Below are 24309 nucleotides of genomic sequence, written 5' to 3' on the forward strand. Positions count from 1 at the left end.
GATATAACTGAAATACTGTTCAAAGTTAAACCCATACATCCTGTTCCAGACATCTTAGGCACCAGTGTGGTCAGGTAGCCGTGTGGTTAAAGCAATTGCTCGTCACGCTGAAGGCCTGGGTTCAATGTGTGAAGCCCATTTCTGGTTTCCCCCACTGTCATATTTTGTTGAAACGTTGCTAAACGCAGCATAAAAAGTCACTCACTCACTCACTCGCACACATGAAATACTGTTCAAAGCAGTTTGAGATTATATTCACTTACTCACACTGCCGCCTTGATGTGGCATCTGAGGTGAGATAACCTGGAGTTTAACGTCGCACTTAAATAGCGACGTGCATGCATGTGTGGCTGCCTGTACAACCGAATAATGCCAATTTATATAGTTCAAACCCACTGAGATACCATGCAACAGTTTAACATGAATCACCCACTCAGACACAGTATTCTGACTTCAAGCTGACCAGGCCTTGTTTTAGCCCCTTAATACCAAGCGCCAGCCAGGGAAAAAACAAGTACCTTTTGGTTTGAGGGATCAGACCTCAGACCTTCCACTCTGTGGGTGGATGCTCTACCAGTAGACCACGGAGGCTGTCAAAAGGCATCTGAAATGAATGATGTTATCATTGCAGGCTGGGATTTCTGACGAGGCTTCTCATGCCAACGCCAAGACAATCCTGCTACAGATGGGGCACTTCTTCCAAGTTCAGGTATGTCTCAACAACTGAGACTTTCATGAAGCGTTATACCATGTATGTGTTTCAGCTGAAGTGAAACCCCATTCAGTTGATATTCATTTAACATATTGTAGACGATATACTCTCTTTGTCCAGGGGGGGCACGGGTGGCCCAGTCGTCTAAGGCGCCGTGATTCGCTGTGCAGAGTTGCAACCCTTGGGCACGCCAGAAACCTATGATTGTGGTTTCAAATCCCAGTTCACCCTGATTATGTTTCTAGGTTTGTCAGTACCATACCCGTGCTCTAGGGTTTCTGAGACCTGCATAGCTTAGGCTTTCCTCCCACATTAAGCTGACACGCGGTAATATAACTGGAATAATGTTAAAAGCGGCGTTAAATCCTACTCACTCACTCACTCACTCACTTTCTCTTGGTCAACGTGGAAACCATGTCAGCATTCTGGTCTTAATAGTGGTGCTCTGCTTGTCTTGAACTTTCGATAATGTGTTACTTTTTTATTGTTACCAGGATTTTGAGTTAACAAATAATAATTTCTTATCCAAGAAAATCACAATTTGTCAAAAAACATCAACAATCTTCAGAGTGATGCAATTCCAACCTTACGTCACAATGAGATTCAAACACTGTCAACAATGCCGTCCAGATGACCTAAACACTACACTGGTGTGCGAGAAGTGATACCGGATATTTGCACTAGTGCACATATGATTTTAATTACCTTGGATAATATGTAATAAACAGGAATTTTTTGTCCTTGCTGTCAGATTTAACCAATTCCATCAATGACAAGCAATCAACCAAGACACAGACCCTGATCCATTTGGTCCCCTCTTACAGTCAGCATAGGTTACCATGGTTACTGGGGACCTATTCTTACCCAGAATCCCCAAGGGGGCCAATTTAGACGTTTCTTTGTGATGATCCACTTACAATGTACCATGCTTCCTTGCAGGATGATCCGCTTACAATGTACCATGCTTCCTCGCAGGATGATCCGCTTACAATGTGCCATGCTTCCTCGCAGGATGATCCGCTTACAATGTACCATGCTTCCTTGCAGGATGATCCGCTTACAATGTACCATGCTTCCTTGCAGGATGATCCGCTTACAATGTACCATGCTTCCTTGCAGGATGATCCGCTTACAATGTACCATGCTTCCTTGCAGGATGATCCGCTTACAATGTACCATGCTTCCTCGCAGGATGATCCACTTACAATGTACCATGCTTCCTTGCAGGATGATCCGCTTACAATGTACCATGCTTCCTTGCAGGATGATCCGGTTACAATGTACCATGCTTCCTCGCAGGATGATCCGCTTACAATGTACCATGCTTCCTTGCAGGATGATCCGCTTACAATGTACCATGCTTCCTTGCAGGATGATTTCCTGGACTGTTATGGCGACCCGGAAGTGATAGGGAAGATCGGTACTGATATAGAAGATAATAAGTGCAGCTGGTTGGTGGTTCAAGCTCTCAACAGGGCCAGCGACAAACAAAAGCAGATGTTAGAGGTAGGCAGCAGCAACATGAATTGATGAATCATTATAAAGGCCTTATAGGCCTTGAGTCTTCCCAGCTTTCAGCTGCGTCGGTTGTGTTTGAAAAATGAACTAATCGTGAGATATTTCTTTTAGTTCTACTCTGCGGAATAATCCCAGGAGCTGAGAAGAATTGATAGGAATTTCTGATATTTTTCAGATTATTCCAAAATAATATGAAAAAAAATTATCTTTTGAAAATTTCACGTATTCATATTGTTCATATATTATGTTAATTACATGGAAATGTGACCAAGGTTCAAAATCTGTGTGGTTTCATCCAGCTTTAAAGGGAGATAATCCCAAGGATTTTTCTGGTCATGTTTAGAGGCTGATATTCAGCCCCAAGTCTGCTGCAAATGAGAGTAAATATTCCCATAAAAACTTTCAGAATTTCTGAAAATTGGAACATCTAAATACTACAAATTTTGAACATTATCACAATCTGTTTTCCCAATTTGCCTACCAAAGGTCACATGTAGACATACAGTGTTTGTAAGCAGACAAATTTGCGTTTGGATGACTTTCATGAAACTTTCTCAACCGTTACGGCTGAGGCTTCTTGAGGTGTATTAACACCTTGGTATCTACACCGACTTCGCCCGAGACAAATAGCATCAGGACGTTTTCCAATTAGAAACCCTGTACCTACCTGGTGTAACTTGCTCGTTTCGACTTTGACTTTGGCTTTTCACTGATGTGCCTTTTGTGGCCAGTGGAATCTGTTTCGCCCGATTATCAAGCAGGGTTGTACCTCAACTTACAAAAGTGGGGGTTCAGGGGACCCCCAATAATTAGTTTAAAGGCTCCTTGAGGGCAATATGAGGGCCCTGTAACGTAATGAAAGTGTACTGTACGTTCTGATAATTACTGAGAGACTGGAATTAATCAATGATCGTGTGGACTGTAAACACTGATAACTGCTCTTGATGCGCTGTAGGTACTATGAAAATAATTGTGTGTCCCAAGGGACACAGGATATATTTTTTTCTTCATCCTCTATATTTGTGCGTACTGGACGCAGATTTGTGCTTCCGTGTAAAACCCTAATCAAGGCATTGATCATGCTAATAGGTTGCCTGACCTGTGTTCAATTATTTATGGGGCGGTCGGGTAGCATTTTGGTTAAAGCGTTCGCTCGTGACGCTGAAGACCCGGGTTCGATTCCCGACATCGGTACAATGTGTGAATCCCATTTCTGGTGTCCCCCGCCGTGATATTGCTGGAATATTGCTAAAAGCAGCGTAAAACCAAACTCACTCACTCACTCAATTATTTATATGCTGACATGAACTGAAAATAGCCCAATGTGGTGTAAAATCATAAATCTGCGAAGGTGTAACCATCCTCAGTTATGCAGGGTATTATATCTCCATTATATTATTAGTAGTACCTAACCCTTTCGCCACCATAGATTCATTTCAGAAGTGGCCTGACCATCTCGGTCTGTCTTATCGATAGCTTTACCAGAACAGATATAAGGCCACACATTTTGTTTTTTTCGTTTCACTGGCCCACCACAATTACTGAAAAGCAGCTGGTAAAAAAATAAATGAAACATAAAAGTATTTATTGTTATTATGTTCCCCGCTAGTAATATAGACCCTTTTATACAATATTACATGTTATAGATATATTCCATGTCTTCATCACTATAAGTGATCAACAATTCAGAGGCAGCTTTGACTCCACGGCAGAATGACTTTCATATAAATAAAGTCATTGACATAGCCATTTATTTTTATTTTTATTTCAACCGACCTTGAGTAGTAAAGCTGGAATAAATCCGTGAAACATAAAATTAAGAAAGTGTTGCCTAAATAACCACATGATGACTGATGCTGAGTTTGTGTTTCCAGGACAACTACGGTCATCATGATCCTGAGAAGGTGAAGAACGTGAAGGCGCTGTTTAGAGAACTGAATCTCCAGAAAGTGTATACGGACTATGAGGAGAGCAGTTACGCTGAACTCGGTGTGCTTATAGGGAAATGTGCTGGAAATCTGCCGGAGGATGTTTTCAGGGACTTTGCAAAGAAGATATACAAGCGGCAGAAGTAAAATTGTGTTTTAGAAAGGTTTTTTTTTTCTTATATTCTATTTATTGATGTACAGTGTGAGCATTTGATGAAGTCCCTTATGACGGAGCAAGCATCGTGTACGACCTATCTCTGTGGAAAAGGAACAAAGTCTTGGCGCCCAGTTTCAGGCTGTTGATTCTTGCTGGAAAGCTTGTTCAAGTATGTCAACCATGGACTTCTCTAAAAAATAGCTATAAGACTGAGTTCTGATTAAAGTTGAATTTTCAGAATTGTTCAAAAGGCATGAGATGTTATTAAGCCAGTAGTAACCACAACTTTGAGGCAGTAATATATTCCAATTTATAAGTAACACTTAAGAAGCTAGAGTTGTTTCCCTTGACACGAGACATGACAAGCTTCTCACAGCGATATCCCGTTCACGGAGCTCTCTATACTATATGCACCCAGTCAAAGCTCCCCACTGTGGTTGGGTGGCTACAACCATGCTTGGAGTTGAACTCGCAACCGACCGACCATTATGTTTACAAACAAGTGATGACTGCCTGGTGCCGAATACTCTTACCCCAGCTAAATTGTTTTCTTTGTTTGTCAATTTGAATTTCTGTTTCATTTCAACTATTATGTAGTAAGAATGTAAGGGAGAAGTTGGTTGATTTTCCATTCATTTGCAATCTCGAACCTATCTGATCAAACAAACCAAATAGTTAATTCATCTGGGAAATATGGTCAGTCGTAAACCTTTTCAAAATTAACTGTAATGGCTTTTCCAAAGACATAAGCAAAAGTAGAAACGTTACTACAAACCGTACTCGACGTAATAAGCACCCACAGCGGTATTTGCTAATATATTGGCAAGTGAACAATCCCAATTAGCACCCCTTCTGATTGATCAATGTTCACAAGACTTTTTTATTCGCGTACAATACGCACTCGTGTGTTATATGCACCCTTAATTACGGGCAAACATTTCAGGCTGTCAGCATAAAACACGAAATTTATCTTTCAACTCTGTTTTTTTTCACCAAAGTAATATTCTAATAAGAGCCCCCTTTTTCTAATTTTGAGAGCGCCCTGGGCGCTTATTACGTCGAATACGGTATATGTTAAAGTAAGGAGTAGTGAGTAGATGATTTTACGCTGCTTTTAGCAATATTCCAGCAATATCACGGCAGGGGACACAAGAAATGGGCTTCACACATTGTACCAATGTCAGGAATTGAACCTGGGTCTTTGGCGTGACGATTGAACGCTTTAACCACTAGGCTACCCACCCCCCCCCCCCCCCCCCCCCCCCCCCTTCGTAAGGAGTAAGTTTCTTACGTTTACTTGGTACCTCTAACATTGTCTTACAGATTCAGATAAAGGCATTTGAAGGAGCATCTGTGAAATAAAGTCAGTGAAATTGTGGGTACTTTCCATTGGAGTAGTGAGTTTGCTGTCACACTGATCTATTGTCTGTCAGAAACATGTATGTTGTCAAACAGTCAATGAGTGTTTCTGAAATGCTCGTTCTTGATGGTTGAATGGTAGTCCTTTCAACCACCTTCATCGATGTGATATTCAAGTGCAGAGGACATTATGCAAGAATGTTTGAACCGGATGAATGTTATTTGTACAAATTTGTGTGAGGAAAGACTTTTTTTTTTATAGTTTTTTAGGTTTATAAATTTCTGACCCTAAAATTCAGGTTGGTAGGTCAGAAAAATACAAATAAAACAAAAATTCAAATATCTCTCTTGATTTCCTCAATATAATAAACATGTTAAATAGGTTGAAAAATTTATAAAACTCATACAAATAAATTTGGAGAAGGACTTTTTTAGATAAATTGATAGTATTTTAATTATAGTTTTTAAACTAATTTATTTATATTGATAGCGACAGTAAACTTATTATGTTTGAACGTTTTACTTATTTAGTAAGTGGAATAAACAAAAATTGCTTTATCTATTTTTCCCCCCTTTTTTCACATTTCAATTTTCTGGAGTTGGCAGATTTGTAAACCAGGTTTTAGAAAAAAAGTCTTGCCTGGTAAACAATGTAATACTGTACATGTGTGCTATATGTATCTGATGGATTTCTGTTGACATGTGGGAAGCTGTTACTGTATGACTGTTACTCTTCAATAGTGATGTCATCAGTGTATGTTCATATTGAATAAATGGAACATGTTCATTTTACACAGTCATTATTAGTCTGTTGATATCAACCATATCAGCGAACCAACATCATTTCGTGTCACATGTTAGTAGCTTCATCACCACCATACCCGTCCTCATGGGTTTGACCAAGGTTGTAAACGTCTTAAACCTGCATCACGTCAGCGTTTCCTACCACATTGAGGGGATACAAGAGTCAAAAATACTCATTTGTATTTTGCCTTGACCTTTGCTGGGGATTGCAGCCCTTGTTAACTTGCTGAGACAGCATTGTTCTATGATTGTCATCATAGTCTAGTGGTAGAGCCTCCGCCCGGAGAGCGTTAGGTCCTGGGTTCGATCCCCGACCGCGTCATACCAAAAGACGTTTAAAGATGGTACTTGTTGTTACCCTGTGTGGCGCTCGGCATTTTGAAGAGTTGCATCCCTTTGCACTGGGTCTTATTACTATGGTAGTGTGTAGCTTACTTCCATGCCGACCGCCTCCGTGGTCTAGTGGTAGAAGGTCCAGAGTTCGAAACCCGACCGCGTCATACCAAAAGACGTTAAAAGATGGTATTTGTTGTTACCCTGTCTGGCGCTTGTCATTAAGGGGCTTAAACAAGGACTGGTCGGCTCGGAGTCAGTATACTGTGTCTGAGTGGGGTATTCATGTTAAACTGCGGCATGGTCCGGACTAGTACAAGCAGCCACACAAACACAAACATGTACATGTACATCGCGATATAAGTGCAATAATCTTGGAGGCGACATATAACCCCATTTCACCTCACCTCACCTCACCTCACCTCACCATAGTCAAAACTGAGAGAGTGAGTGAGTTGGGTGTAACACCACTTTGAACAGTATTCCAGTTGTTTCACAGATTGTCAGCTTAAAGTGGGAGGAAAGTCCCAAGCCATGCAAGTTACCACTATGGTGAAACAAACTAGCAGGGTATCTTCTACGAAGAAAACATACAGTGATTGTCACAGCCACTACAGCCACATGTTCAAAGAGGGTGGAAATCTGAAGCACTGCTCGGTTTCCCGTTAGTCTAGTGGTGTCGGGGCACCGGTAGCCCAGTCGTCTAAGGCGCCGCGATTCGCTGTGCAGAGTTGCGTCCCTTGGGCACGCCAGAAACCTATGATTGTGGGTTCGAATCCCGGTTCATCCCGATTATGTTTCTAGGTTTGTCAGCACCATACGCCTGCTCGTGGGTTTCACCGAAGTGGTAAACGTCTGAGACCTGCATCATTTCGGGCTTTCCTCCCACATTAAGCTGACACTCCGCGATATAACTGGAATACTGTTAGAAGCTGCGTTAAAACGAACTCACTCACTCACTCTAGTGGTGTTACATAAGCCATTAGTCTGACTGACACTTGGGATAGATAATACCTAATAGGTAGTCCCTGGATGTGACAGCATACACCCAGATGATACTGATTATGAACATAGGCTGGTTTGTCAGGACAGTTAGTTTGTTTGTTGTGTTCAGCAATATTACAGCTAAATGACGGTGGTCTGTAAATAATCAAGTCTGGACCAGGCAATCCTGTGATTGATATCATGAGCATCGATCTACGCAATTGGGATACGAAGACATGCATCAACCAAGTTAGCAAGCCTGACCACCCGGATCCGTTAGTCGCCTCTTACACCAAGCATAGTCGCCATATGCGGCAAGCATGGGTTGCTGGAGACCTATTCTCCCCCTGATCTTCACGGGTCAAACCAGATCAAAGCCATGTGATATAGGAAATTCTACATGATTGGGAGTATTATAAAAATCGTATGCCACTGAGGGTGAATGTCGTTTTACTTACGTGTTTTGTTTGTTGTTTAACACGGCACTCAGCAATATTCCAGCCACATGACAGTGGCCATAAATATAATCGCGTCAGGACCAGACAATCCAGTGATCAATATTATGAACAACGAACAAAAGTTCAGTGACATGTGATTAACCAAGTTACCACCCATCCCTTTTGTCACCTCTTACAAACAATAGGTCGCTTGGATCTTTTATAACTCGTTAGTCGCCTCTTGGGCAACCATAGTTGCCTTTTACGGCTAGCATGGGTTGCTGAAGACCTTTTCTAACCCGGATCTTCACGGGTCCATATTAGTTAAGGAGGATGATGAAATCTCACATTAAAGTTGAATAAAACTCAAGGTATACTCACGCACACACATTCACTTCAGTTTTTAATTCTGCGAGAATATCTCTAAAGGACAATTACAGACAGTCGTGACACTTCTGCGGAAAATTTTCTGTTTTGAGATATCCACAAAATAGGTTCAACGTAAACATCGCTACTAGGTATTTCGTGTATGTTTTTAAATCTAAATATCGGATATTTACAGCTAGGTAACGTCGTGTTCAAGATTATTGCACTTATTCAGGACGCACCTGTGTGTGTGTGGCTTCTTATACTAGTTCGGACTTATGAGGATTTATAGTGCTAGCACACTGAGATACCATGCCCCAGTTTAACAGGATATGCCACTCAGACACAGTATAACGACTTCGACCGGTCGTTCATATCTCATTAATGCCGAGCGCCAAGCAGAGTAACAACAAGTACCATATTTTAACTTCTTTTGTTACTAAGCGCCCGGGGATCGAACCACCGACCTTCCGCTCCCCGGTGGACGCTCTATCCACTAGACCAGGGAGGTTGTCTAGGACCTCGGTAAATATGACGCATAATCATGGAAGATTGACTCTAAACCTTTGAGCCCATTAATACAACAGGCATTCGGCGTTTATTTGTGAGGCAGTTGCATGTAAAATATTATTTACACTCCAGCTCTTGAAATATGGAGTTACACTTTCTCGCTAATCGCTAAGAGATTAAGTCTTCTTCACTGGATGACAAATTGCATTAAATAAACTCTGTGTTTTATTGACAGACAATGTTTTTTTACTTCTATTCTTTTTTATTTGAAGTATACACGATGTATGATGTCTTTTCCATTGGGATAGAGGCTGGTCTGAAAGCGTCGAGACGAGAACAATGAAGTGACGTCAAACAGTACATTGTTACGTCATAAAGATAATGACGTCATCAAAATAACGTTTCAATGAGAATACTCAGAAACTTTAGAAACGTTCATATTTGTTTTGACAAATATTTACTGAGAAGTTTAAAAGAAATAGAGACATATACTTTCCTTGCCAGTATGCACATTATTTCTGTGGAAACATGTTTATATTGTTGATACAGTCACTTAGCAACGGGTGCCATCTTTGCTGATTGTCTCTGAAGCGATTGGACGTATTCACAGACTCTGCACTATTTCTTGCTTTTTCTGCTATCCCTGTGTTCATTTATCGGCTTTGATATGCATCAGAGAAGCTATTCAGGTATATTCTGTTTCTTCTTTTACTTCTTTTATGTTAAGTTCAGATCTATTTGCTTATTTCATGCTTTCTTCTTCTTGATTTCTTGAATTTGTCTTCACCTTTTTAGCAATGTACAATTACCTTACTTACGCCGGGCTTTATGAAAGGAATTTGATTAACATATCTGTAATCCAAGACAAACATTATTTTCACTTTTGCTATATATGTTTAATTAAGATATTTCCTGATATTTGTAATCTCTACGCCAGTGAAATCAATCCCTTAAAAATATTCACTCAAGAGTGATTTGAGCCTAGTCTCAGGTCAATCCTCTATACTTACCCCAAAACACCCAGTGAAGGCTCAGGTCACACCCATATACTAGCCCCCAAACAGCCAGTCAAGGCTCAGGTCACACCCCTATACTAGCCCCAAAACACTCAGACAAGGCTCAGGTCACACCCCTATACTAGCCCCAAAACACTCAGACAAGGCTCAGGTCACACCCCTATACTAGCCCCAAAACACTCAGACAAGGCTCAGGTCACACCCCTATACTAGCCCCAAAACACCCAGACAAGGCTCAGGTCACTCCCCTATACTAGCCCCAAAACACTCAGACAAGGCTCAGGTCACTCCCCTATATTAGCCCCAAAACACCCAGACAAGGCTCAGGTCAATCCCCTATACTAGCCCTAAAACACTCGGACAAGGCTCAGGTCAATCCCCTATAATAGCCCAAAAACACTCAGACAAGGCTCAGGTCACACCCCTATAATAGCCCCAAAACACCCAGTCAAGTCTCAGGTCACTCCCCTATAATAGCCCCAAAACACCCAGTCAAGTCTCAGGTCACTCCCCAAGACACTATCCATGTGAAACAAACATGTGATCAACCAGTACTCATGTCGTAAAACAACCATTATTATAGAAATATATAACGTCAGTGCAAGAGAATAATCAGTTTCGATTTTTCAACGAAACATATTGGCTTAAAATGCTTAAAAAGCGTTTTAAAAAATCTATAAACGCATCAGTGATTCTATAAAGGCAATGGGACAATAGCATGGCGTCACTAGTCATTTTAGCTATAATGTGTAATAATTACACATCGGAACACTTTTATTTACCACCCTCGATTCTATGTTCTGTCAATGTCATTGTAATCAGATCTTAGTTCTCACTATCGCTAAACTAAGATCTGAGGACATCCCATAAGGGGTCACGTCAGAACGACCTTTCATCCAACCAATCAAAGCGTCGCTTACCAGATCATGAAAGTGACAGTTGGAATGTGTTTTCTCATCGTGCAACCTCGAAAACGTTAACACTGGGTATTCCGAACGACAGTTACGCCCCGTGCGACTGATTCCGTCAAAATTATCGTCTATCTCCCGCTTCCGTGGGACAAACATTTGAACGGAGGAGACGTTGCACACGTACTCTCCTACAATCTCAACCATATATAAGACATTCTGGAATGTTCGTTTGTTCAGTTTTCAAAATATTAATCGATAACTGTGCCAAGATATTTTTCACGCGTATTCCGAAATGGAAGTCGCCAGGTTGAAACGAATACCGTAAAGCTCGAGAAAGCTGCTTTCTAATTGGCTGATGTTTGTCATTTCAGTGGTTGGTCAAAGTTCGCGAAAGGTCGTTCTGACGTGACCCGTAATGGGATGTCCTCAGATCTTTGTTTAGCGGCAGCGAGAACTTAGATCTGATTTTAATGAGATTGATGTTCTGTCTCCTTTGTTTCTCTGTATTTCCTTCACTTCTGTTTCTTAATGTGTCTCCGAATTCAACGAAATAAAGACTCACAGGACAAGCGGGCTCTAGGCTCTATGTCTCTACGATTTTAGTTATATTACTTAGAAAAAACATACTTAGAACGACATACAGTAAACTACGGTTATAACGAACACGCTTATAAAGAACTGACGGATATAACGAACTACTTTTCTGGTCCCGATAATTAGCTGTATTAAGCTGTATATATGCTTATAACGAACTACGGTTATAACGAACTAAAATTAGTAGTCCCTTTGAGTTCGTTATAACCGTACTTTACTGTACAAGGACCTTTCAGTCCGACCCCGTTCATCATGATCATTGGTGCTTTGATAAAAAAAAGAACAGATACCCGTGATTACTAATATGCCATTTTTCTAATATGCTAGATTTAGTAATATGTGAAAAATGGATTTACTATGAACCTAATCCTGGGTAGAATAGGTCTTCAGCAACCCATGCTTGCCGTAAAAGGCGACTGTGCTTGTCGTAAGAGGAGACTAACGTGATCGGGTGGTCAGGCTCGCTGACTTGGTTGATGCATGTCATCGTATCCAAATTGCTTGGGATGCTCATGATGTCAATCACTGGATTGTCTGGTGCAGACTCTGTTATTTACAGATCGCCGTTATAAAGCTGGAATATTGCTGAGTGCGGCGTTAAACAACAAACATACATGTGTGTGTGTGTGTGCGTGGGTGCGTGCGTGGGTGCGTGCGTGCGTGCGTGCGTGCGTGCGTGCGTGCGTGCGTGATGTATTGGTAATTTTACTTAACGTCAAAGTGAGGTCTGAAGAGGAGGGGTGTATATGTCCCTATGACATCCCGGGGCTAATTTCAGAAACTCCTCTTTCGACGGGCCCTGTTCCTCAAAGCGATTGTAGCGCCCATACGATCGTAGCTCCCACACTTTATCAAAGACGGATTGTGACAATCGTAGCACTCCGACTGGAACGGGCCCTGATCTAAACATATTAAATAACTAGCATGTTTTACGATCGGAGAATCCACTTCTGTCTTATGGCCGACGATAAGCTAACATCTAGTCTCTGAAATAAACATAACTTACAGAAAAAAAAGTTGTTAAATTATCTTAATTATCTCAATAAAAATATAATAAAAAGGAGCCAGGTGGCTCCTCATTTTCAGATTCTAATACTATAGTAATCTAGTAGCATGGGCTGTATTGGATATATTTGTATCAGTGTCTGTATGACAGGCCAGGCCGCCGACTACGATTGCCGATGTTGAGAACAAAAAGGGCCCGGAATTCACTGATACCCGCCCCTACCAGGTGTTATAAGTTTTGTTATAAATAATTGTTAAGCATTTATTCGCTGGTGCCACATTTACAGTAATGGTAATTACGTTGTGGATGTAACCCAAATTTCTTTCTAGATAACAAAGTGTAATCATAGGAAGAGATATTATTTTTGTTCAACTACAGCTGCAAAACCAATTATTCCTTTACCTTTTAACTGTGTCTAATTATTTTTTGTACAAGACAACTTCCTTTTTTTCAACCATCTGATGAACAATTATTATTTCAAAACAATATCTGGGACATTTTCTTTTCCGATGATTGAACTTTTGCAAACAAAACGTATGTCAACGTACATAATTAGATTGCCAATAGTTAAAGAACTAGGTACACGACTAGGGACAAGGAAGAACATTGAGGCACGTGCTCCACGAGGGGATTCGAGGCTTGAAAAACCATTTCTGCATCTATAAATCGCCACATTTATAAATCTAAAGATTGATTAAGCTAATGTTTAGTATTAGATCTTCGCGTCTTCAAACGTCGGGCACACTTGCTGCACACATTGGCGGAATCAGGGTTATGAAGGGGACCAATTACAATTCTAAATCTGCGGGGAGGGGATGGGGTGTCACTTGAGTGAGTGAGATTGGTTTAACGACGCTTTTAACAGTATTACAGTTATATCGCGACGTGTCAGCTTAATGTGGGAGGAAAGCCCGAAGTGATGCAGGTCTCGGACGTTTACCACTTCGGTGGAACCCACGAGCACGGGTATGGTGCTGACAAACCTAGAAACATAATCGGGGCGAACCGGGCTTCGAACGCACAATCTTCTGGCGTGCCCAAGGGACGCAACTCTGCACAGCGAATCGCAGCGACTGGGCCACCCATGCCCGTCTCGTCTACAATATGTTAAATGAATATCAACTGAATTGGGTTTCACTTCAGCTGAAACACATACATGGTATGAGGCTTCATGAAAGTCTCAGTTATTGTGACATACTTGAACTTGGGAGAAGTGCCCCATCTGTAGCAGGATTGTCTTGGCGTTGGCATGAGAAGCCTCGTCTTTTTTGGCGTGCCCAAGGGACGCGACTCTGCACAGCCAATTGCGGCGCTTTGGCTGACTGGGCAACCAGCGCCCCATGTGTCCCTTGATTATAGGCATAAAGATATTTGCATTAAACAACAAGGGTATAGGTTATGTCCATTGTTTCATCAGATTGTTTCTCGAGGTTGGACAAATCGATTTCGACCAAAGGTGTGTAAGCGTTACTTCAGGGCTTTGCCTTATTGTTTAACAGTTCATCGCGTTCGTAGTCCATGATTGTAAAGTAGGTTATCTCCCCTTCTGCGGCTGATTTGGATTCAACGCCCTCCTCGTCTGAAAAAACCCTAGCGTTGTAATCCATGTCATCCTTAACATATATATAATACGAAGGTTCTTGTCATTATTGACATATACGAATACCATCTTAGTCAACATCGTCGTCGAGTTCACAGTCGCGGGGCCCCGGGCAAAGTACAGGCAACTTACACTTGTAACCAGTGACTAAATTGCACAATTCATTACTTACAACTGCTATCCATTTACAATTTAGGTAACGACCCTTCTATACGCGGTGGGTCCCCCTTGAATAGAACCCAGAACCAGAGACGCGTGTGTCCCGTGAACAGAAAGTCGACACGATCCTCACCCCAGGAGGCAGATGTTCATAGGATCAACTTGAGAGGGTTGTCTCCCCTGAATCGGTCCGACGGTACACCACCAACAAGACGTGGCGTTTCTCAGCTTCACCGTATCTGGCGCATTATAAATGGATTATTATTGTTGTTATTATTATTTACAATGACGCGCTTCGCCCAATGCAGAATTTGCTGACGCGAGACACTGTCTTCATCAGCTGATGAACGTCAACAAATACATCTTTAATCCTTAAATTACATTCGCGAAGACAAATCGTCCAGCTCACAGTCGTATGAAAGGCATTCAGTGGTACATTTAGCTCACTATGAATACGCCCATGTGTACGCGAAGATATGAAGATGTATGGATTAAGGCTAGGAATGTGCCAGTTATCCATGCAAAGCTAATGTCAGTTATCCATACAAAGCTAGTCTCATACACGAGAGGCTCGAAATGCCCATTTAACCTCAGTTATCCATACTAAGCTGCTCTCATACACGAGAGGCTAGGAATCCATGGCTCCAATCATCCACAGTATCCTGTTTTCGTAGATGGACGACCATGCTATGAAGGAAAATATCAAAAGCTATAAAGAACAAAATGTATGCTGTGTCACAATGTGTTTAAATGTGTCATTAGGCAAAAGAATAAGCTTTCACACGTTGATGCAGTTTGACAGACCTAGTTGACTCAGTTGAAACAAAGCCATTAATTGTGTTTATCTATATTCATACCGTAAGTGATAAAATATAGCTAGTCTGCTTCTTATTTTGAAATTGGACACTCTAGACCGAGCCATGATACCCATCATGCATGTTTTCGATCATAAACTTTCCATAAACATAAAAAATAACAAATGATTTACAATGCAGGTTACGATCCTCCCAGACGAGGCGTGTCTCCACTCAACAGATACCAGGACCCAAGACACGTGTGTCCCGGGAACAGACATCAGGACCCCAGACGAGGTATCTCAGCCCTATACTGTCAGGAAGAGGGCACCTATATGGGGAATCTGTCACGGGACAGGCTTTTTCCAAATGGGGCTGGACGTTACGCCATGAATAGAACTTGGACGCGACCATCAGCCCAGGAAGCCGATGTTCAGAGGATCAACTTGAGAGGATTGTCTCCCCTGAATCGGTCCGAGCGTACAGCACAAGGCAGACGTGGCGTTTCTCCCCTGAATCGCGAGGATGGAAACCAAGTCTCTGGACAAGATGCCACCCTCAACAACGCTGTGGCGATCAGGCCAAATCCCGTTGACAGAAGTCACGAGAATGGAGATCACGTGACTCCCAGCATCAAGCCCGAAACAAACAGGGTCTCTCTCTCGGCCTACATCGGGATTCGCCAGCCTCGCTACAAGCCTCCTAAACTTAACCTTGGCATCAAGTCGTCCATAAATAATCAGGTAGTCGTTCTTCTCAAGAGTTCTTATCCACACTTTGAATCACCTTTACTTAGTCCCTACTCGCAACGTAATTAGATAATACACTAGCGTCCACAATAGATTCTAATGACACTGCATTTAATACATATTACTAATCCTAACTGACATTCCAGAATGTGCCGACACCTAAGAAGGAGACTGCCACAGTTCCTTGCGCATCAACCTCTGAAGCCAACAAGTCCGGACCGGTGAAAGTTATCTCCCCTGGCAGTAAGGCGGAGTCACTGAACCTGGCAGATATTGTGGCGCCAGAGCTGCTGGAGTCGGCTAAACACGCCCAGTCTCCCCTGGAGCTGAAACACCTGCGCATGATGAGTGAGGTGAGCAGATGACGTGACGACATGACAGGTATGCATGTATGCTAAATGCACATGCTGTCTTTGGATTAAGAATGAGTGAGTTGGGTTTACCCCTCTTCTGACATTCTTACAGCCTGATCACGGCGGAGAACACCAACAGTAGTCTTCACTCTGGATTAAGTCATTCACAACTCAAACATTAAGGTACATTTGATCTATATGTCATTGAACGTTAGGATGGTTTGTTCTGGGTGATGTAGGTGTGTGCCTTAAATTACAGTTCATAAAGAGCGTTCGCCGGGGTGATGCTGAACTGAAACCTCTTCCGTCATCTTCAGAGGAGTCAGCATCCGAGGACCAACATCCCACTGTTAAGACAGTTACTCCAACCAACACAAAGAAGGTGAACATTTTGTTAATGTGTACTGATATTTAGCCGTTAGACAGGATCATCTATGCAGATCAGCTAGGTTACCTGTTTTAGGCCATAAATACAAGCAAGGCGACCACCAACTAGATTGCAGAGTATGTTTGAGTTAGTGAGAGTCTTGTGAATAGATCCCCAAAAATCTGGTGTCCCGTGCTGAATCTGTTTTAGATCACTGGTACGCTCTCAGTGTGGTAGTCACGTTTAACGTGTTTCCTTCTCGTCGCCAACCTTCTATCTCTGGTTGTCTGTGAGTGTATGTCCATATATGGTAAAGACCACGGTCCTGGAATATGGATGTTTCTGACCTTAATGTTTTCCTCTCTGACATCCTGGCTGTCGTTCTGGTCCACAGTCTCTGTATCTACATCTGGAGTCTGAGATGACATTGATTCTAACCATATTTCAGTCACACTGGGACATCATTCTGTTTCCGATATTGGCTCCGTGTCTTCAGTTCTGATTAGTTCAAACCATATCCCTTCCTTTATGACCTGACAATGTGTTGCTGTTTCAGGCTGTAGACGCGTCCACTGTGGATCTGCCAGAGACTGAGTCGGATAGTGACACCGATGTATCCCGCTGCTCCTCAAGCACATCCTGCTCAGCCTCCAAAAACCTGGACTCCAATAAGGAGAAAGAAAAAACCAAACAAGCCACTGCACGTGCTGATCAGGTAAACTTCACATGAACTGAAGAATGAATACAACGCTTGGCGTGTACACAAAAATAAGATTTTAGTTGTTTGTTTTTTAAAGCCGCGCTCTGCAATAGTCCAGCTGTAAAAACAATCGAATATGCACCAGACAATTCCAGTGATTGACACCATGAGATTTACGCACTTTGGGATAACAGGGCAAGCATAAACCAAGTCAGTGAGCCTGACCACCCAATCCCATTAGTCGAATTTTACGACAAGCATCGGTTGCTGAAGACGATCTCTGAACCGGAATTTCACTTCACAAAACTAAGAATAGTAACCATTGTCTGAACATAAATAAGACATTGTTCGTTTCAGACTGGCGAAATCACAAAGACTTCTCCTGCAAATGTACCTACCAAGAAGGTCAAATTCAGCCAAGTGTCTTGGACATCTGACATCGATGAGAAAACTTTAAAACTAAGATTCTCACAACCCCAGGTCAGTGGACACGTGTATATTTCAACTCTTCAGCTGTAACATGTGTCAGTTCCATGGAAATACTGAAACCAATTTGAATGACCAAGTAATCAGTCATATTCACCCAATACCTGACACTCACAATATCCCCATGAAACGTAGAGTGGTTAATTTATTTTTTTCCCACGGTGACTAAGTTGTTCCCTGACCGTATCATTCAAGCCTATGTTTGTTTGTTTGTTTGTTTGTTTGTTTGCTGTGTAACGCCACACTAAGCATTATTCCAGCTATATGAAGGCGATCTGTAAATACTCGAGTCTGGACCTGACAATTCAGTGATTGACGTCATGAGCATCGATCTACGCAAATGGGATATGATGACTGCATCAACCAAGTCAGCGAGCGTGACCACCCTATCCCGTTAGTCGCCTCTTACTACAAGCATAGTTGCCTTTTACGACAAGCATGGATTGCTGAGGACCTATAATTCTAACCCGAATCTTTACAGATACTTATGCACATGTGGTTATTGAAAAGTTGACTCCTAAATAAAGGTTCGTTTCATTTCAGGCCCGAGCATCTGCGCCTTGGTATGATGAGAATCAGGTAAACAAACGAAAGAAAAAATGTTATTGAAGTATTTGAAACTAAACAACGTTGCTGTTTGGTCCAAGGAACTTTGAACTTTAATTTTATTTTATGATTATTGTTGTTAACCAAACCACATGCTTGTAGTTGAAGAAGAATTGTGCACGTCCTTCAGTTAAACATCTTGCATTACAGCCAGATCAAGCCAGAGACAACAAACCTCGTCTTCGCCCACCACCCCCTCCTCTCGTCCCCTACACCGGCAACGCCAACCGCCGCCTGGTGCCACCCATGTCCAGACTCAGTCTGGGGGACATCCAGCTGGTAGGTAGACCAAGGAGACTACGCCCTGATGTGGTCTTCGTTCTGGCGTTGAAAGATCTTGACAATAGCCAAACATCATGTAAATTCAGAAAACGTGTTCTTTAGTATGTAGTTGATACTTTACTCGCGTTATATTGATGAGTGTGATGTTCAGCAACAAACAATAGATTATTGAGATTTCGTTATCTGCTGTTTTGACAGATCACTGAATCCAGAAAGAGAAGAAGGAATATGCTAGATGTACACACGGGCGATTCTAAGAAGAGGAAGATAGCAACTCTTGAGGACTCAACTGAGGTCAAATTCGTTGCCCGACCCAAGCAATGGTGGCTGAGAAAACGCCGTCAGCAGCGGAGGAATCAGGACAATCCACCCTCCTCTTCAATCTCTTTATCTGCTGCCATCTTTGCCGCTTCCACGGCCACGGCTACCACTACGTCGACGACCACGTCTGCCTCTTCCTCGAACCCAACATCTGCCAAAACCGCCTCCACTTCCTCCAGGAGATCAGTCAAGAGGAAGGCATCGGATGATGATGCTTGCTCTGGTGATGGCGTGAAGAGGTCTCGTCCAAACTAGACCTTGCAGAGACAATAGAGCAATAGAACAACAATGCTTCTGACAATTCAGTCCCACTGTTAGAAATAGGATGTATGTTACTTATTGGGGCATTACGTGTAGTCTGATAATTGAAAATGTTAAGCTCATCTAAGGATAAGTATCTACCTAAATAACTGTTCTGATACAGTCATTTGGGAGAACGTGTGGTCAGTCATCTCAAGATAGGTCCCAGTACTGCACGCTTGTTGTAAGAGGCGACACAGTGGTGGTCGGGTAGCACTGATGCCATGCAAGGTGCTTGAATTGGGAAACCACCTCGAAGACTGTTTCTCAGGTGTGTCATCTCTACTACCTCACACCATCGATCAGTGGTTTGTCTGCTCCAGACTTGACCACACTACAGGTCGCCCTGAAGTAGCTGCAATACTGCTGACTTCGGTAGCCCTCCATTCTCCACTTAGAATAATGTATTGGCCTCAATTAAATATAATGACAATGTGTTCATTAATTGGTGATAAAATTCAGATTTTACGCCACCCGCTAGTGAAAGAATTGTATGTGGTTTTTTTCCATTAAATCGCGTAATGTAAATATTTGTTTTACGTTGCTCTATTTTATTTAAAATATTAAAATATATATGCACAAACAATCAAAATATGTTGAACATACATTTACGTTTTTAAATGTATAAAATTGATAAAAATATAATTGTTATGAAATGTTTTATATGCACCTGTTAATCAACGGTAAAGTGTGTTTTTCCTATCTACAAGCTTTTATTTCGCCATTTCATTGAATATATTTTACCATAAGCTTTAGGATATCCATTGTTTTTCTTACAATATACACAAGGTGCTTCTTTGTACATTTTACTATGTACTTTGTTATTTAATAAATTCGTAAAACAGAAAATCGGAGTTTTGTTAGTTTTCCATACTCGAGGGACTCTCTCAATATGTCTTGTGAGACAGTGTGTGAAAGTCAAGACTCCTATGAAAGACAAGGATGGGTTCGCGTTTGCTTCACCCAAAATGGTGGCGCCCAGTCAGGACGCTCTGATCAATAATCAAGATCTATATTGTGATAAAACCGCTCTTACATCGCGAAATGCATCAAATCACGCGAGCTCCTTGATTAACATGAAAGATTTGGAAAATATCTGCTGACAACGAGTTGGCGGTGCACATGCTTTGCAAATCCTGCAATCGACCGAAATCTGCACGACAGTTTTCGAACCGGATTTCGATTTCGGTGTGCGATTTTGATTGGACTATGCATAGACTCGTTAGTCCAGCCAAAATATGACTCCATAATACCAGCCTAGTTCGGCAAGGGTGGAAACTGGACTTGTATAGTCAGTTAACTCTCTTGCCTCGGGAAGATGAATAAAGTATGCATTAATCGACCAAGCTACTCTTCCACGATTTCAAAGAGCCTCATTTGACTCTTTTCCAATAGTTGTTCGATCCCTTCACAGCATCCAAGGTCTCAGTGGGACTTTCAAAACGTTGTATGGTATGGGTATGTGAAGGACATTTCAAAATTTGACGCATCAGTGACCACGATGATGCCGATCCACTTTCCTATTTTGACTTGTACACATTGAATATTGACAATGTCCCAGCCTTTTACAGAATAATTTCATGTTCTCATCTGGTGTATGTCCGTGGTACATCACATCCGTGTTTTGTTTCGCATTGACATTTCATATTGGCCGGGCCACACATTTATTCAGGACAAAATAGCTAAATATCACGAATTTAATATATTAATACACAAACTTGTTTGACAATCAAAAGTTGATGTTTGCTGTTATGCTTGCCTTCAATGTTGTATATATGTACTGTAGGGTGTGAAATTGAATACGATATTGAAATAATGAACGTGTTCTATTATAAAAATACTTCATATTTACTGACAGCTGCACACAAGATCCAGAATTCGGAAAATCAATTGGGTGCGCACAATGCATGTCGAGCGGTCGTTGTTACGTATATCACATTACGACACATGTGGGCTTTAAAGGTGGCTGCGGGGACAAAGTGGAATCGATTTGACCTTGCTGAACACTCTAATCCCAAGTGGTCTACTCCTGAAAACTAGACAGAATATATTCTGAAGTTCTACAAACATATTCAGAACGTTTCAACGCGTTCTGATGATAGAAAGCTTTTAGAATGCCTGTAAAGTGTTCTTAGCCGAGATTCAGAACACTAGCGTCTCAGACAACTGCGTCAACGGTACTTAAAGGACAAATCTTCTTGCTGTTGGATACAAATTGGAAACTCGATGATCTTTCAAGGGGTAAGAATGCAAACCATAGCTTCACACCAATGTGTATTCGCTGGTATAAAATCACACAGACGACAGTTCTTAACATGTATTATGTATTATCGTCACTTGTTATGATCATTAAAGTATCATAGATATGTGAGTCCAGGTTCTACATAAAGATTACAAACTATTGTTTGTTTGTTTGTTTGTTTAATGTCATACTCAGCTATATTCCAGCTATACGATGGCTGTCTGTAAATAATCGAGTCTGGACCAGACAATCCAGTGATTGACATCATGAGGATCGATCCGCGCAATTGGGATCGATGACATGCATCAACCAAGTTAGCGAGCCTGACCACCCTATCCCGTTAGTCGCCTTTTACGACAAGCATAGTCGCACTATTGAGAGAAGCAGGCGATCCATAGTTCGCTTGAAATGTTACCAATTGTGTCCATCCTTCTTTCTTGCCATGACGGTCAGCTATTTGTCATCACCGAAGTTTCAAGTCTTTCACGAAGAGTGTGTACTTCACAGATGAACGACGGTTTGTAACACCGCTATGACCATAGCAAAGTGAGTGAGTATGGTTTTACGCCGCTTTTGGCAATATTCCAGCAATATCACGGCGGGGGACACCAGAAATGGGTTTCACACATTGTACCCATGTGGGGATATCGAACCCGGGTCTTCGGCGTGACGAGCGGACGCTTTCACCACTGTGCTACCCGACCGCCCCCAATAGCAAAGATATCTCCGCCACATCGTACACCACGAAACATTTATTTGGTCATACCCAGAGTATACACAAGACATTGCACTAAAACGTTCGCTAGTAAACACAAGATTACCGTGACAATCACGTTTGTTTTATTATTTACAGGTTGCAAATGTTTCCCAAAACATGTCCTTTGACTAACTGAGTCCCACCGTACATAAAGACCTTTGTTTCATTTCCTCCATGGCGTTGCCCTGTGCTGTGTTCAATAATTGCCATGGTTCTGATAATCTGCAAAGCACCCTGTAATAGAAACAATAAAACAACGCGAGTCTGTTTCTCTGAGATATGTAACATTAAAGAGCCAAAAGCATGTCATGTGTGGGTATAGTTCTGTATGTTCATTGTCTTCAGCATCCCATGCTTGCCGTAAGAGGATCGGGTGGTCAGGCTCGCTGACTTGGTCGATGCATGTCATCGATCATCTTCCCGAGGCAAGAGTGTTAACCGACTATAAAAGTTCAGTATCCACCCTTGTCGAACTAGGCTGGTATTATGGAGTTATAAGCGATGCGGTAAGATCAGCTGATCGTTCATTCCAGGTCGCTTTGTTGACGTTTTGCAATCGGTCCTGAAATTGATGTATAAATATCACACTTTTAAAAATTAAGTACATTTTGTATACGTTCCTATATCTTTGTCGTAGTATCACCGAGCAGGCTACAGCATATGCATGCATTTCAGTTTGTACAGCCGTACGCGAAATGTGAAGATCTTATGAAACGTCAAGTGTTGTGAATATTGACAGCAGCACATATAAGTATTTGTCAGATATATAACTGAGGGCAATGAGAAATGTTTTCAAGAAATTGTAAGAGAAACAGGCACTGTAGAATTATGTCATCAACTCGATATCAAAATACAATGTTCAAAATAAAAGAAATGGAAATCACTGAAATCTTTTTTGATATTTAAGGGTTAATTGATGTATGTTGTATAAAAGGATTTTATGTATTAATGGTGGCTGTTTGTTGCCAGATACTACCATGATTTTATTTCAGTATGATTAATGAAAGATATATATTATTTGGGCCTTTTTTAAATTTTATTAAGACACAAAGGACACTATATATTAGTTAAAATACATATACAAGAGTATTTGTACCAATTACAATTTTTATAAAATAAAACAATATATTCATACTTATTTTCAATCTCTGTAATGTTGATTGTTATAAGACTGCAGCGTCTACATCCAGTGTGCATTGACAATAATCATATGATTGTAACACAGATAAAGCTCATTCTTAACTTCATTAGGCCTTGCTTTTTATGTTTCCTTGTTCTAAACTGATGTTTCAAATTCCAACATAAACAAATTATTAATGTTATTCTTTTTTCTCTTCACACCAACAGATATCTGCATTGTACAATGACTCTTATTATTTTATTTAATATCTTTGCAAACTTGTGCATGTGTAGTAGTATTTGATTACACGTGCATGACTTTTTAGCAGTCATCTGTTTCAGAACTGAATATTATGCCAATAAAGATAAGTAACATTTTTAAAGTAAATATTTGTAAAGGCACGGATGTATACTTACTATATAGATCATTGGTAAAGGCCTGTCAAAGATGTCTGTGTACTCAAGGACGTATATACAAATGTGGGCGTATCACTAATTTTATTAAATTGAAGTCCATGGTGGCACTTGTTGAGATTTGAATGCTTCGAATTGAGTGTGTGTGTGTGTGTGGGGGAATAACACAAAGGCTGATAAATAAAATGAGTCTGCATTATTTCATCGATGCAATATGTTGGCCCAGACTGACAGAATGCCTCGCTGTTTTCTGACGGAGAAAATACCGTGGCAATATTCTGTTTTTCATAACGTTTTTCCCGCTATCTTCCATAGTGACAATTCGTCTTGTTCTCCCCCCGGAGATTTTATACCGGTACAGATTCTCCCCCGGCGAATCTGTTCTGAAATAAAATCTCCCCCGGGCGGATATATTTCGCGCTCCC

The 24309-nt window shown here is 41.4% G+C and overlaps 2 protein-coding genes across 3 annotated transcripts in view; both read left to right on the top strand.

The window, feature by feature from the left end:
* Positions 1–5545, top strand: part of LOC139461895 (farnesyl pyrophosphate synthase-like) — a 14365-nt gene extending 8820 nt beyond the window's left edge. For both annotated transcript variants that reach the window (XM_071243383.1, XM_071243384.1), the window contains 3 exons: positions 632–709; positions 2084–2218; positions 4105–5545. In XM_071243383.1, the coding sequence (XP_071099484.1) occupies positions 632–709; positions 2084–2218; positions 4105–4305 (414 nt within the window). In that variant the 3' untranslated portion in view covers positions 4306–5545. The remainder of the gene's footprint in view (positions 1–631; positions 710–2083; positions 2219–4104) is intronic.
* Positions 5546–9775: 4230 nt separating this feature from the next.
* LOC139462128 (uncharacterized) lies at positions 9776–19307 on the top strand. Its single transcript, XM_071243632.1, has 9 exons — positions 9776–9797; positions 15390–15931; positions 16084–16290; positions 16550–16672; positions 17214–17372; positions 17715–17837; positions 18387–18422; positions 18600–18728; positions 18930–19307. The coding sequence occupies exons 1-9, from the start codon at positions 9776–9778 to the stop codon at positions 19305–19307; spliced, it is 1719 nt and encodes a 572-aa protein (XP_071099733.1).
* Positions 19308–24309: the final 5002 nt, after the last annotated feature.

The sequence above is a fragment of the Haliotis cracherodii genome, unplaced genomic scaffold (genome assembly GCF_022045235.1).
Source record: "Haliotis cracherodii isolate W230 unplaced genomic scaffold, xgHalCrac1.p SCAF_15, whole genome shotgun sequence".
Lineage (NCBI taxonomy): Eukaryota > Metazoa > Mollusca > Gastropoda > Lepetellida > Haliotidae > Haliotis > Haliotis cracherodii.